Source organism: Limulus polyphemus, unplaced genomic scaffold (assembly GCF_000517525.1).
Source record: "Limulus polyphemus unplaced genomic scaffold, Limulus_polyphemus-2.1.2 Scaffold7143, whole genome shotgun sequence".
Taxonomy (NCBI): Eukaryota; Metazoa; Arthropoda; class Merostomata; order Xiphosura; family Limulidae; genus Limulus; species Limulus polyphemus.
Window position 1 is genome coordinate 3,550 of NW_013672753.1, and position 12,375 is coordinate 15,924.

Sequence of the window (12,375 nt, forward strand, 5' to 3'; positions counted from 1 at the left end):
TTACATTAGCACAATCACGTTAAAAGTTAGTACAAAAACATCACTAACGGCAAGGGTAACAACTGATAAATCAATGCATTAGCCTACTTATTACAAGTTTTTGTCTTACGACTATGAATACTCCTGCTTAGATGAGTATATTACATTAGCTACAGTAATTCCTGGGTTAAATTTATCAGAAATTAATGGTAAAATGCAACAAACTCTAGTGTTATAGTACTTAGAAGACAAGAAACTCACAAGACGATAGGAACTACAGTTAAAAACTTTTTGGTTTTGGTAAACTGCTCTCCATTATCAATCTGTTCCCAGTGAGTTAAGAAATAAGACTTTCCTTGGTCTCCGGGTTCCCAGGGTGTTCCTTTAATAATGTGGAGCAGAATAAACATTCCCTGTACAAAGATATAATACAGTAAGAATAACAATCCAAATGAAACCTGTTTCAAGTACATATTTACTTCATTGAATAAAACATAGAAAAGTTGATTTAACAACTAAAACCTCACAGAAAAGTCAACCAAGTGCTTCTAATATTTCATGTTAATCTATTTACAAGGTAAAAAAAAAAAACTGTATTTGTTTGAAAAAACAATCAAGAAATTTATCATATCACAATGAATAAAAAAGCAGCTTTGGATGCTACCTTACCAACCTCCAGGGAGAAAGTGACAGTCACAAACACGTTATAGATCTCGTTTATACATTCGTTTTCATATTGTTATAATGTGAATGTTTATTTACACTGTTCAGCCAGCTCTAGACATCATGGTTCACATCCACCCATGTACTACTTCTTGTAGTTGCTGTACTTAAATTCCAATCAGCCTAACTGGTTTGATAGTAAAAATATTGCCCTAAGTTAAGTTAACATTTCTGACATATTGATAAAATACTAAAAAACGTGATCATTAAAGCAGGGTGAGCAGCTTCACAAAGTCCTATAGAATAAAGAAAAACAAATATAGATGTATATACATTACAATGAGGAGTTGACATGGCCTAAAACTGCAGTACCCGATATGGTCATGAAACTGTGGTGTTAAGTAACCTTTCATTTCAAATCTATATATAAATTAAGCTTTCTCTTTCATCTCTATCGAAGTGAGTTGCACCATATTTCGACTGGATCTTAACCCTATGTGCATAAAGTCCATCCAATGGACAGAAAGTGTACTGACAAATTAATGTTTTCTATAATTCTGAATTATTTATAACGTGCATCTTCATGAAATTGGGTAAGGTTTTACTAGACATTACAAGTACAGCATACATAAATAATCAATTTTTAATAAATAGTTTTACTTAAGATTCTTAAATTCTTCATTGCCCTCCACAACCTTCTAAACGAGTTACAGAAGTCTTTTTTTCAGTAAAACTTCATATTACTTTCTTTACCCTAACACTAATGAAGTAAAATCAGTAAAGTGGGGTAAGTTGAAAAAGATAAAATAAATCTAAGCTACCTTTCTTTATTCTGTAATAACTATTATTGTAACAGACAATTACACAATAATACTTTTCAAATCTTGGTGCCACTAAAACGTATCGGTTTACAACTGAGTATGTCAAAAGTAATTTATTACACTGTAGCAGCTTTGTGTAAACAAAGAATAAATTACTAGCACATACAGTCAAATTACGATTAATGTCTGCTAACGATACTCACATGCTGTCATTAATAATTTTTTTAAATTAAGTTTTTCATTAAAGTTTCTAAATTTTATACACTTTATGGTTATTTTTATAACAATAAATATACCGTAGAAAAAGTAGAAGAATTTCAGTATTTACTCGCAAGTTTGAACTCCTACTTTTTCAAGTTTGTGCTCTCAAAGTCTCGAGGTTATTTACTTCAAGTATGCAATTTATAAAATAAAAAGTTAATAAACACAAAATATACAAAAGGTAGGGTTGTTGGTCGTACTTTATTTATTTATTTCAAGTATGCAATTTATAAAATAAAATGTTCATAAACACAAAAAAAAACAATGTCCTACAACTATTAACACTTAACTGTCTTCCTATATGTGGGTTAAATATAATTCCATTAGTTGGTCAAGGTGATCTCCACAATAACAAACAATGAAGCTGAAGCAAAATAATTCAGAAACTGTCATCACAATAAGCAACTTTAATAGGAAACTCAGTAAATTAAAATCTCCCCTTTCTATGAGTTATAAATAATCCAATAGCAAATGTCATAGAGAGTTATTGACATTTATTTAAAGACAGGATGTGATAGTAGGGCATGGCATGCAAGTTTGACTTTCTTGTGTATATCTCAGTAAAGGAAGAATACTGGAAGCTATGACTTTATATTATGGCTTAACTATATATATGTACTATAAGCGTGACTTGTGCCAAACCCAGAATATCATAAAGAGGTAATAATTTCTAAAATGGGCAATTCGGAGTGAAGAGGTGTTACATGAAGTCAAGATTGAGAATTTATTTAAATACCTCCTTTTAAAACTGAGAAACTAAAACTTGTATCATGTTAAAATTTAACTTATCAACTATATTTTCATGTCATGTTTATTGACATACATTGACAATAAAGTTGTTAAATGTCTAATGTAACATTGTAAAAAGTTGTGGCATGCCCACTTTGACCCCACCCACGCACACCTAACTAATACCACACATAACTGATTCATATTCTGCCTAAATTTTGTTCTATAAATTAATTTAAATTCAAGTACCATTCACACAAATCTACCTGGTACTGAGTAAATTGGATACAAGTTAAAGTGACAAAAAATTAGCACTTAATTATTTTTTATTTTCAATATTTTAGTTTGTAATCACTCCATGAAAAGTACTCTTTTCAAACATATATCACTATTATACCAAAATGAATGCTCCTAAATTTTAGCATTTTGTTAAAAGATCCTCCTTACAAGTCACTGGTGTAGCAGCCAGCTGCAGCAATACTGTTACAAGTTTAATTTTTTAATGTTGTAATTTATTTGTTAGCTAGAGGGAGCTGTGGATTTTTGATGATGTAATGTGATGTTAAGTTAATGTTAGTCCTAGAAACCTCTATAACAAGGGTATATTATAAAACAGCATCCTTAGGGATCAAGTTAGCCAAAATAAGTTATTGTTTTACTTGATACAAGTTAATGGATTGGTTGCACATTAGTCCTAGTACTGTTGTTAGAGGTATGATGGCGTAAACATTTTATGGTAATGTTCAACTTCAAGCTTGTAGAAATGTTAAAAGGAAGAAATAAACTAATTTCACCTCCTTGAGTGGACCGGACATTAAATTATTTTCACTTGATAATTTAAAACAACAACATTACAACAATATATTCCTGTCGAAGAAGTAACCAATTAAATCGAAACATACATGTAAATAATAGGCCTTTAATTTCCACTCGGCCACAAAAGTCACGACCACGACACTTCTGACAAATCTTCGTAAGACAGTGAAAAATATTATTCTGTTTATAAACCAACTTATTCAAATGAATTCCTGCATTAATTATACATACCGTGTTATGAACGACGTTCGTAAGTGTCCATGCCCAAGCCACACTTAAGAATGGAAAGCTTAATAATACCAAATGTAGTCCTAAGATTCCAACACCATAAGTTAACCACATTCCCTTGCTACTTAGCCAGGAGCTGTTAGGGTTTGTAGGCCCTGGAGTTCCTCCAAGCATCATTTTCCTTCAGAAAACTCCAAAAGTATTTCACCTTGATATCATGCACTACAAAATGAAATCAAAACATCTGTTAAAAATCCTACTACCTCTTGCACTTCTGAATTAAAAACATACTATTTAAAATAAATATCAATTAGAATAAAAGTAATAAGGCTGAAAGTAGTTCGTTTTTAATACTGAAACCTACAACATCACCTTGCTTCTGAGTTTCTCTTTGTCACATAATAAAATGTGAGTTTTTTATTGAATTACTGGCAGGCTTCACTCAAATCTCGTGATCTGGAAATAAGCTACATTAAAAGTGTGATGATCATTTCAAGACTAATGCAAATGGGAAGGTTTGTATTACATATGAAGATTGAATATTTCTCGAGGCTTTTTTAGTTAAATATTTTAAATGTCTTATAACAAAATGACAAGGTATGTTATATGGTTTGTATCGAACAGTCTACAATAATAAACTCTGCATCACTAACATGATCTAGGCCTACTGATGAAAGACAATTTATTACTGTCTTAAAGCTGCAATATAATGAAAAAATTAAAAACAAACACAATTTTAATTTAATAACAATTCAAGTGAAAACAATGATGTATCAATACTTATGTTTTGTACATTAGTAATATTTATTAAAATACTGTTGTTTTGTCAAGCCTAACAAGATGAAACGTATGCACCTTTTTAGCACACAAAACTTATCTTTTCTACTCGTTCAACACTATCTTAAAATGTTACTACCACAAAACTTTCTGTTAAATAACAATCACTTATAAAATCTACTTTCAAAGAGAGTTCAAAAGTAACAAGTTTATGATCACTTTTTTTTTTGTCTTGGGTCATGTGAATGTCTTTTGAGGCTCTAAATATATAACCTGCTATATGCTAAAAGACCTACAGATGGCTCTAGATATATAACATGATATATGCTAAAAGACCTACAAATTTGAGTTTACAATTTCTTACATGTCAATCTTTAAACATATATTAGGCAAAAAATATATTAATTCTGTCCTGAATATTGAAAAATGTGCATGAATGGTACATGTATGTTCCAATTGTTGCATATACTGCTTTAATTTTCACCACTTTATTAGTTTGTTTTTATTTGAAAAAGAATTTAACGGTTAGGCACAAAAACAAAGCTTATGAAACCATGACAATTGAAAAAAAAATGCTAGTTTTATAAAATAGTTAAACAATTAACATTAGCTTCTGATGAAAGTAAGTTAGAGTGAAACTAAAAATTACCCTGGTAATGAGTAAAGCTAATTAAATATATCATTCTTATATTTATAAAGATTCTATTTTGCATTGTTTCATCAGTTGGATACACTCGCTTTTAACAATATTTTGGACCATGATAAGACTGTCATGATTTAAACAGCAGCATCATGGTTCTAATTTTAATGATATAAAACTTAATGCACTAACATGTTTTAAGTTTATGATCATTTCATAAAACACTAACTTTTGAACCACTAACATATACAAACAAATGTTTCCATTCATAGACAGTGAAAAACTTTATAAATAAGCAGAAATAATGGTCATATACACAACCCACAATCAACAGAATCTATTGCATTAATAATTCCAGAAATTTATAAAGACTGGGCCTCTTACCCTCCTTCTGAAATATTTTCAGAGCTTTCGACATTTTTCTTTTACACAATCCCTTATCACATTTTAGTTATTTTTTTCATGATGAATGATTTATTTAACTTCACAAAGAACAAATGTATCTAAAAGCAAAGTTACTAACATACAATGTACAATAAAATGGAAAAAACAAAAACTAAGAAAAACAAAGGCTTAAACAAACTTAACTTACTAAATCAAAGCAATGGAAGCTTACAAAGAATATCAGTGTGGATGCTGAGTTCACTGAAGTAAAGAGAAAAAACAGGTGCAAGTAAAGATCCTTACAGCTCAAAGCATCAAATTTAAAGTTTTTTTTTAATCTAAAGTAAACCACTAAAAGGAGAGTCTATAATATCATTACTTTTTTATTTTGATTGTTTATCAAATTTTTACTATCAAGATAGTTTTGTATTAGCTTAGAATTTGTATTTTCGACTAACCTAAATCTCTTAAGCTGGCCAAGTCTCACGAGATATCATTTGAGTTACGATGAAAAATATCATTAACAGTGAAAGTATCCAGCTGATGAAACAATGCATTATTTTTACAAGTTGAAATGTAAAATAAAAATATTGTTTATTTCTAGTTTTGTTCTAAGTACATAGCTCACTGATTGGAAGTTATTATTATTCAACTTTAAGTATTTATCAACAATCACAGTTATAAGCTTTTCTTTTTCCACAAAACTGATATTTCTCTTATAAAAGAAAAACATCTTTCGAATACCTACATACCCCTAGTGTATAACTTCATACTAGTAATACTACTGAACCCAGCCCACCTTGTGAAGTACTGGCCCAATCATACAGATTGTTCAGGATTTTCTTAATAAGAAAAATTCTCTCAACATTATTAGTCCTTAAAAATAAAAGCATAAGAGAATTTAGAGAAATTACAATTCAAGAAACATCTTTCTTGGATGGTACTTATGAAACTCTAAATTTAGTTTAGATTCTGAGATTATTTCAATTTATAATTATACACAGGTACTTACAGATTAATCGACTATACATAACACGGGCAGATTTTACTCATTTTAGTTATATTGTTAATGTTATACTATGAAATATTAAGTGATTGTTTGGACCACTCTAAAACAACACCAAATCCTTTAGCTGAAGCAGAAATAATTAACGAGCCATTATTTACGAAAGGCCTAAGAGTAAGATTATGTACGTTTCTCATCACTTGACAATTAATGTTTAAGTAATAATATTAATAACAATCAGGAGTGGAAAGAAATACACAAAATACGTCGATCTACATATTATTAACTTTAAGTTTAAGGCAGTATTACAATTTATCATCACAAAACAGTCTCATACAGTACTAATTCAGTAATTGTTGCCACTACATTTCTCCTTTCAAATTCAAGTCCTTGCGACCACTAGCTAATATTTGACACTGAAAATTATTAGTTTTATATGTTTATTAATACAAACTCCCACATCAAAATTTAAACAATGTAAGAAGTAACACATCATATAATTTCACAAATTAATATAGTAGATCATTATTAACTCAGTAATTATGACTGTCCAAACATTTCAGACAGGCAGAAACATTTTCAAATTAATCCTATTTAAACATAATGGAGCAAACGCTAGATACGCTTTTATTACCTTCTCGTTTACTACCTCCTCACATTCTACGTAGCAGTAACTTATGACATCACTTGTAAAAACACACACACTATTAGTACATTTAATAAATTTATTAAAGGAAAATTATGAAATCAATAAAATTAGAAATATTAAATAACCGAATCAAATTATTTTAAGTTGGAAGAATTTAAAAGTTTTCGTGTGAGGTTTAGTGGAGTAAAAAAATCATAATTATTAGTTGTTATAGGATGCTTGTTGCGTTTTGGGGTGTTTTTTTACGCTTTTTGAAACCTATTAAAAAACTAGCTGTTATGTAAATTTATGATTAATGAAAGGTTATCTTAGAACATGGAAAGCTGCTTCCCTTATATGTAATTGTAAAAAAACGCCCATAAAAACTGCAAAACGTAAAATGTGAAACCGCAAGTTTGCATATATCTTCGCATGGACCTAACAAACCTCCATACCAGTTTGGATGAAGATACATCCACACCCTGCGAAGTAGTTACATGGACATACAACAGACAACAAACAGTACTATTATATTTATATAGATTCTACATCTAAATATATATCTTCACGAGAGATTTTCTGTTGTTGGAAAATTCTGAGTAAAAAAACACACCTAAAGTACAGCAATTCTGTTATACAAAGGATTATTAAAAAACATCTGTTTGAAAACACACACAAAACTGATTAAATCAAAACGTAAAAGAGGTTATATACCAATGAAACCATACTGTATAATAATTTCACTCGAAGTACATAATATGATAAACATCCTGGATTAATTCACTAGAATTATAAACTGATGATGATTAAAATGAATTGAATCTTTAGTTGCGCACCTTTGCTGTTAACAATATTACTGCAGTTGAAGAAGTCGGAGTTTAATATTTGCTTCTTCTTACAAAGCAGAAATATATATGTAAATTTTATTTAAAATTGAAACTTAGTAAAATGTAGAATGACCTGTTTCTTCAATTAACTCTTAAGAACTTATTCATATTGTTGGAGCAGTTTTAGAATTTTCTATTAAGATAAAAGAAATAACTAAATGAAGGAAATTATATTTGCTGTTTACTCTGCTAAGTGGCACTATTTTCAATGTAGTTAAATAATTTTATCCTTTATCACTGAATGTCATTTCCAGCGGATTCAGGAACTGGAGAAGGTTTGGTTTGGTTTGATTTAGTTATTGCTAAGCACAAAGCTACATGGGATATCTCTTCTCTACTCATCACGGGTATTAAAAGCCGATTTTTAGCGTTTTAAGCCTACAGACTTACCGTTGAACCATTGGGGGGGGGGGGCATTTGAGGTGAGAGAGGTTACTTGGTTGAAGGATCAACATCCCTGCACTTGGGATGTTGATCAGTAGCCATTGAAGTGTGGGAGTGTTGATTCTTCCGGTGACATATTGATTGTACGTCCGCCGCATTTTCCTTTTCAGTTGGGACTTTCTTCCATCTCCTCCAGCGAACCCAAGCTCGGCAAATCTTTCTTCACTGCTTCTTCAGACTCTTTTGTAAATCGGTAAAAATTACTGTGTGTCTGACAGGTTGATCCTCAAGCCATCTCAAGGCAACTGATGCAACTTCAATCTTAATCTGCACGCTTGATGTTGTGGCACTATATGCCACACTTTGTTCAGCAACAACACACCCATACTGCCTGGCTGAAAAAGTCCATCTGCTATGCTCACATCTCGTTACTGGTCCACCAGTGTAAATTACTGGGGTTCCTGGTTTCGAACTTTCATCAGCAATTTGTCTGACCTCAATATCAGTTATTCTTGCGGCCCATTCTATGTACTCTCGTCCAAGAGTGATCACTATTTTAGCATACGGGTTCATTTCACTGCAACTATGTACCCATTCTTCTCCACGTACAATCCCTTCCAATACACACATCTTCTTAAAGGTAGACTCAGCTTCTGCCATCCATGACATTCCTCTTTAAATTCTCCATCCATTTTCATCGTTAAGGGCATCCTGGAAGGGGTGGTTTTATCAATCACTACTCTTCAGTAGGCTTTTGCTTGGGCAACTGCATGTCTTTCCTCAATGGAAGGCAGTCCCAGCACGTATCTCATCACTATAGTTTCCTTAGTATAGCCCAGTCTTTAAGGCTTCGTTTTGAATGAGTTTGGGTTTTTCCAACTGTGGCTTTGATAATGTTAGTGTTCTGAAGCCATACTCCATTGGTAATAGCGAAATGCTGGTATAGGAAAAAAATCAGTCTTTGCTTCATATTTGCAGTGGCCATGACTTTCAAGGGCTCAAGCCCCTTCAAATTTAAGGCTGCCATTTTTCCTTTTTTGATAACTCATGTGGAGTTGATTGGCTTTTAGATCGTCGTTGGAGAACTGATATTTGGTTCAAAAACATTTCTTTTTATTCACATTTGTGTGTGTTTATACGACTATTCAACTGGCGCTACATGTTTAGTCTGCAACTAGGTCCTCCGTCTAATTGGTTTGATTCCGATGTTTTATCAATACAAAAATATAACTAAATGATAATTGGTCAAAAGCTGTTGGCAGCCTATTTGCATGTATTCCTCCACATCTCTTTCCAATCAAAGTTCTGCCAGTCGTTTTTCATAGAACTCACTTCCTTTAGTTAGTGTCGATAATATAAACTTTTCTAGCCTTTCTCTCTGTTACGATCACGTCTGTTTAATGTAGATAAGACAAACCGCTGGTTTAGATTTTACATATCGTAGCTTGGAATGCATTCCAACATTTGCTTTAATATTTCCATTTCCTTATTTGGACAGTTGTCTCTATGCAACTTCCGTTATACATTTGCTAGTGTGCATGTCGTTTCTTCAGTTGACATGTATGTGTGTCAAACATGAATATTCACAAAAAATTATTATTTTCGTTCACCAAAGCATTTGTAATTCTCACAAAATGCCTCAAATGCTTCAGGATGTGCACCAAGTGGTCATATTTCACACTATTGTAAGCATCCTCTAAGCACAGCACAGCAGCCACCATTTCAAACTTTTTCTGAAACCCCCATACACATCGTAGGCAAAGACTCCTACATTAGCCCATGTTTCCTTCTTTGTCCTACAATTTCCGAGTGTCTCTGGCAGGATTTTTCTCTCTTCCAAATCAAGCATCAATTTTTTTTCAAGGAGCTTGCCATGCACATTCTGCATTGTAATGATGTGGTAGCCATTTATTTGTGTATGATCCTTCCTTGGTTTAGGCTTCAGGTAGTTCTGTAGGCATTCTTTTGAAAGCGTTTAACTATTTATACTGTCATCGAATATTCCCAAAATCTCACCTAACTTGTTTTCCTTTAGTTTCCTGTTCTATACTGATAATATCCTCATAGTCTTCTGGATTTACCATACTCCTCTCTGAAGTTATGTGGACAGTCTTAACAGGATCCCGGCTGTGAACAGCCAGAGTAACTGAGCACCAGCTTTTGTCGAGGCCACTCGAGACCAGCCAAGAAGGATTGGATGAGCCATTGGTGGACAAAGTATGCCAGTCAGAGCTGTTTCTGTACCAGGTGAGACAGCAGACATCAACCAAAGAAGACTGCCAGCCATAGTCCTTGAGTATGTATACTGTGCCATATCGACAATGCAAATGGCATCTCAGCCAGATAATACTAGAGGACCCGCAACAGAGAGGCTATGGCTACCACCACAGGTCCCTGTGAATTAAATTATGCAAATTTTGCCCCAGTATTCAAAAGTGTGGCAAAACAAGACGTAAAACATTTTTTTGAAGTGTTTCAAGCTGGTATTTGTTTGAAACTACTGGTCAGTTTTTTAAATATTTTTTATGGTCAGATGTAAAAGTATCCCTCATCCAGTATTCTTATGAAGATTACTTTATTGGTAATTGAAAAGGACTGTCCCGACAGCGGAAGTCACGTGACTCTGGTAACACGTAATGAGTATCTCGAACGTTCCTGAAGACTAGAGTGTTTGCTAGACACGCGCTCTTATAGTATATAAGACCGGCGAGAAGTGACAGCATAAATTAATTGAATTGCAGACAAACAGAGATGGACAATTGAGTCAAGCGCGGTAGTGACTGTAAGTAAAGTGCGTGAATCGTTGTGAATTATAGCGTGTGGTTAAGTTAAAGTAACTGTGGAAATTAAATGTATTGCAAAGTTGTATTGAGAAAGAATAAACTAGTTTTATTTAAGAAAGGACTTGTATCGCTGGAGTTTCTTGGAAAGAATTTCTACGGAAAATTAACCAAGGACCAGAGACATAACAGTATAATAAAAGAAGTGAAAATAATGTGGAACAAATGAAACAGTTAATTTAAAATAGATTTAAATCAAATGAAGAATGTGTGTTATTTAGGGATGGAAGAAGAGTGTTTATGTATAATGTTTCTTTTATTAAAAGTTCAGTATCATACTTGGCTGTTGAGAGAATTTTAAAGTTGGAGGGATAAATCGGATGCCCTGTTTAGATAAAGGAGTTGGGAAGGTTTCTAAGTAGACGGCACACGGTATTTGTAGAGGAAAACATTTTTTAGTCTGAAATTAGGTTTAAAAATAACTTCCAAGTCAATTTGAGGCTAGTAAGAGTTACATAATTATTTTAACTGTTTCGTGATAAGAGAGATCTGTTTTCCAAGACATAGTAAGCAGATATACAAAGGAAGTTTGGGTACAGACAAAATGAAAAATTATAACAAATCAAATATTACAATACACGAAATTGTTTGTTTGTTTCCTTTTTATAAAGCCACATCGGAATATCTGCTGCGTCCACCGAGGGGAATCGAACCCCTAAATCTAGCGTTGTAAATCCGAAAATTTACCGCTATCCCGCCGAGGTACAGACAAAACTATACCCCATAAAAAGTTATAACACTTACTGATATGTACACGGGACCGTTTTATCCAATAGTTTTGGATTTGAATTTCGCGCAAACTACACGAGGGCTATCTGCGCTAGCTGTCCCTAATTTAGCAGCGAAAGACTAGAGGGAAAGCAGCTAGTCATCACCACTCACCGCCAACTCTTGGGCTACTCTTTTACCAAAGAATAGTGGGATTGATCGTCACATTATAACACCCCCACGGCTGAAAGGGCGAGCATGTTTGGTGGGTCGGGGATTCGCACCCGCGACCCTTAGATTGCGAGTCAAGCGCCCTAATCACCTGGTCATGCTGGGGGGCCTATCCACTGGACAAAAGGGGCAGTTTCCCAGGGCCCACCGCCCTCAGAAGCCTACAGCGCGTTGTGAGCATAATAAGAAATATAAAATTATGAAGTGTATAATAAAATAATAACACTAAACAAAATTCTTAAATATATTTTATCCTATTTTATTTCATTATTTTGAATCACTAATAAATTGAGTTTATCCAATCGCATTTTCTTAAAAGAAAGTATAAGCAGGGGGTAGGGGACTAGTTTATAGTACGTCCAACGCGGCACTGTAAGTACACAGAAATAAGGC

At 33.0% G+C, this 12,375-nt stretch overlaps 1 protein-coding gene across 2 annotated transcripts; it reads right to left on the minus strand.

Moving 5' to 3' along the window:
* Positions 1–209: 209 nt before the first annotated feature.
* LOC106474382 (ORM1-like protein 1) lies at positions 210–6,983 on the minus strand. Of its 2 annotated transcripts, XR_002613936.1 has the most exons (3): positions 6,939–6,983; positions 3,501–3,719; positions 240–392 (listed from the first exon to the last, which is right to left on the minus strand). XR_002613936.1 is itself a non-coding variant. In XM_022402688.1 (2 exons), exons 1-2 carry the CDS (start codon positions 3,672–3,674, stop codon positions 237–239), a joined length of 330 nt encoding a protein of 109 aa, XP_022258396.1. In that variant the 5' UTR covers positions 3,675–3,719; the 3' UTR covers positions 210–236. The 2 variants fall into 2 exon arrangements, 1 of the variants encoding a protein (XP_022258396.1); XM_022402688.1 differs by lacking the exon at positions 6,939–6,983 and having other exon boundaries at positions 210–392.
* Between the last annotated feature and the right edge of the window lie 5,392 nt (positions 6,984–12,375).